The following is a 2,500-nucleotide window of genomic DNA, read 5'->3' as shown; positions in this document are numbered from 1 at the left end:
AATGAGGTATAAGAATTCAGTAATATTTCCTATAAATAATAGCACAACTTCAAGGAAACTCCAATATAGTTGTAATCTTCTTTCCCTTCTCTCTCTCTCTCTCTCTCTCTCTCCTTCTCTGGTCCTTCTCCCCTCACTCTCCTCTCTCTTCATTCCACCCCTCTCTCTCCCTCTCCCCCTCTCATCTCCTCTCTCACCCCCCTCTCTCTCTCTCCTCTCACCGCTCTCTCTCTCTCTATCACGCCCCCTCTCTCTCTCTCCTCTTCAACCTCTCTCTCTCCTCTCTCCTCTCTCCTCTCTCTCTCTTCTCTCTCCTCGCTCTCTCATCTCTCTCCCTCTCTCCTCTCTCTCTCTCTCCTCTCTCTCCTTCTCTCTCTCCTCTCTCTCTCTCCTCTCCCTCTCTCTCCTCTCTCTCTCTCTCTCTCTCCTCTCTCTCTCCTCCTCTCCCTCCTCTCTCCTGTCTCCCTCCTCTCTTCCTCTCTCACCGTCCTCTCTCTCTTCTCTCTCTTCCTCCCTCCTCTCTCTCTCCCTCTCTCCCTCTCTCTCTCTCTCTCTCTCTCTCTCTCTCTCTCTCTCTCTCCTCCTCATCCTTTCTCGTCATCGTCTCTCTCTCTCTCTCAAGTCGTCTCTCTCTCTTCACTCTCATCCTCTCTCTCCTCTCTCAGTTCCTCTCTCTCTCTCTCTCCTCTCTTTACTCTCCTCCTTCTCTCTCTCTCCTCTCTCCTCCCTTCCTCTCAAATCTCCTCATTCTCTCTCCTGCTCTTCTCTCACTCTCCCCTCTCTCTCCTCCTCTCTCTCCTTCTTTCAAAATCTCGTCTCATTCTCTATCCTCTCTCTCGTCATCTCTCTCTTCTCTCTCAAGCTCTCTCCGTCTTCTCTCTCTCTCCTCTCTCTCTCTCTCTATCCGCTCTCTCCTCTCTTTTCCTCGTCTCTCCTCTTCTCTTTCAATCTCTCTCTCCTCATCTCAGCTCTCCTCTCTCCTCTCGGCTCTCCATTCCTCTCTTTCCCTCTCTCTCTCTCTCTTCTCTCTCTCCTCTCTCTCTCTGCTCTATCTCTCTCTCGCTCCTCTTCCGGCATCCCTCCCTCTCTCCCTCTCTCCTCTCTCTCTCTCTCTCCTCTCTCTCTCCTCTCTTTTCTGCTATAACCTCTACTTTCTCCACACAAACGGACAAAATCCTCTTTTCTGAAAATTGTTATGATCTTTCAAATCAATAATATAATATCTGTGTAGGATGTGTGTGTTATTAAATGCCTGACAAATTGATTATTCTTTTCCACTAGTGACGAAGAGAAGGTAAAAAGACCTATCGTAAACACACGAACACATTAAAACGGCCAAGGGAAAGTGTCCCGAATGTGGTGGGAAAGTAACCAAATGTAAACCAGGTGAATATGAAAGAGCAACATTTTTCTGTGCTCCATGCCAGACAAACACTCTAAGGTCTGAAAAGAAGCTTCCCACAAAGAATTCGCTTCTGGGATGGGTAACAGCTAACAAAGATATGGTAAGTATTAGGATGGAAACTTTGTAACAGTTACTATATTTGAGTATAACATTACATATATTTTCTATTATTTTTTAGCCATCATTTTGATGTTTTTATTCCATTTATTCATTCATAATTTGATTATTTGCCCTCTTGGCTTGCATGATTTACAGATACAGTGGAATTGCAGAGTCTGCACTTTAGAAAACAAGCCTGCTAGTAACCGATGCAGTGCTTGCCTCACTTCAAGATTTCCCGAATCACCTGGAAAAAGCCAAACCCTTTTACCATCTGAGGTGTCTTTGCAACTGCAAGACACCCCCGAGAGGAGTCAGTTGAACTGCCCCTCACCTCACACTCCACTGTCTTCTCCAGTGCCGCAGTGTGCCCTTTCCCCCACCACCGGGTCTCCTGAGACAAGAGTGCCTGGCCAGAAGCATCCTCTCGAGGGTGGAGAAAGTACAAGCAGTGGGTTGCAAAGGTGATTTCCCCTTGTTTCTCACATCTTTTTGTTTTTTCTCTCTTTCTCTATTTTTTAAAATCTACTTTTTACTTTTTTTTTTTTTTTTTTTTTTTTTTTTTTTTTTTTTGTTTTTTTTTCTTTTTTTTGTTTTTTTTTTTTTTTTTTTTTCTTTTTCTTTTTCTTTTTTTCTTTTTTTTTCTTTTTTTTTCTTTTTTCCTTTTTTTTTTTCTTCTCTCTTTTTTTTTTTTTTTTTTTTTTTCTTTTTTTTTTTTTTTTTTTTTTTTTTTTTTTTTTTTCTTTTTTTCTTTTTTTTTTTTTCCTTTCTACTTCAAAACCTCTTAATCCTCATTTCTTTCTCATCATTTGTTTTTTATAGGTATCATCCTTGTTTGTTTTTTAATGATTATTGTAAATGTTAGTGAATACCAATTTATATGCAAGAAATACCTGAGTACCTTGGCATGGTGTTCTACTGACAGTTTTCTACTTTGAAAAGGATTAGATGAAATAACTTCATCAAAATAATCTTATGAAGAGATGTACTTGTTGC

General features: G+C 41.3%; 1 protein-coding gene across 1 annotated transcript in view; it reads left to right on the top strand.

The window, feature by feature from the left end:
* Positions 1–2,500, top strand: part of LOC122256329 (endonuclease 8-like 3) — an 8,353-nt gene that overhangs the window by 4,951 nt on the left and 902 nt on the right. Inside the window, exons 4-6 of the mRNA XM_086549075.1 lie at positions 1,282–1,294; positions 1,341–1,505; positions 1,661–1,968. Of these exons, the coding sequence (XP_086405201.1) occupies positions 1,282–1,294; positions 1,341–1,505; positions 1,661–1,968 (486 nt within the window). The remainder of the gene's footprint in view (positions 1–1,281; positions 1,295–1,340; positions 1,506–1,660; positions 1,969–2,500) is intronic.

The sequence above is a fragment of the Penaeus japonicus genome, unplaced genomic scaffold (assembly GCF_977035675.1).
Source record: "Penaeus japonicus unplaced genomic scaffold, GWHDUDI00000001_assembly GWHDUDI00000021, whole genome shotgun sequence".
Lineage (NCBI taxonomy): Eukaryota > Metazoa > Arthropoda > Malacostraca > Decapoda > Penaeidae > Penaeus > Penaeus japonicus.
The sequence above is the reverse complement of the archived record's forward strand: the minus strand, read 5'-3'. Positions and strand labels throughout refer to the sequence as shown.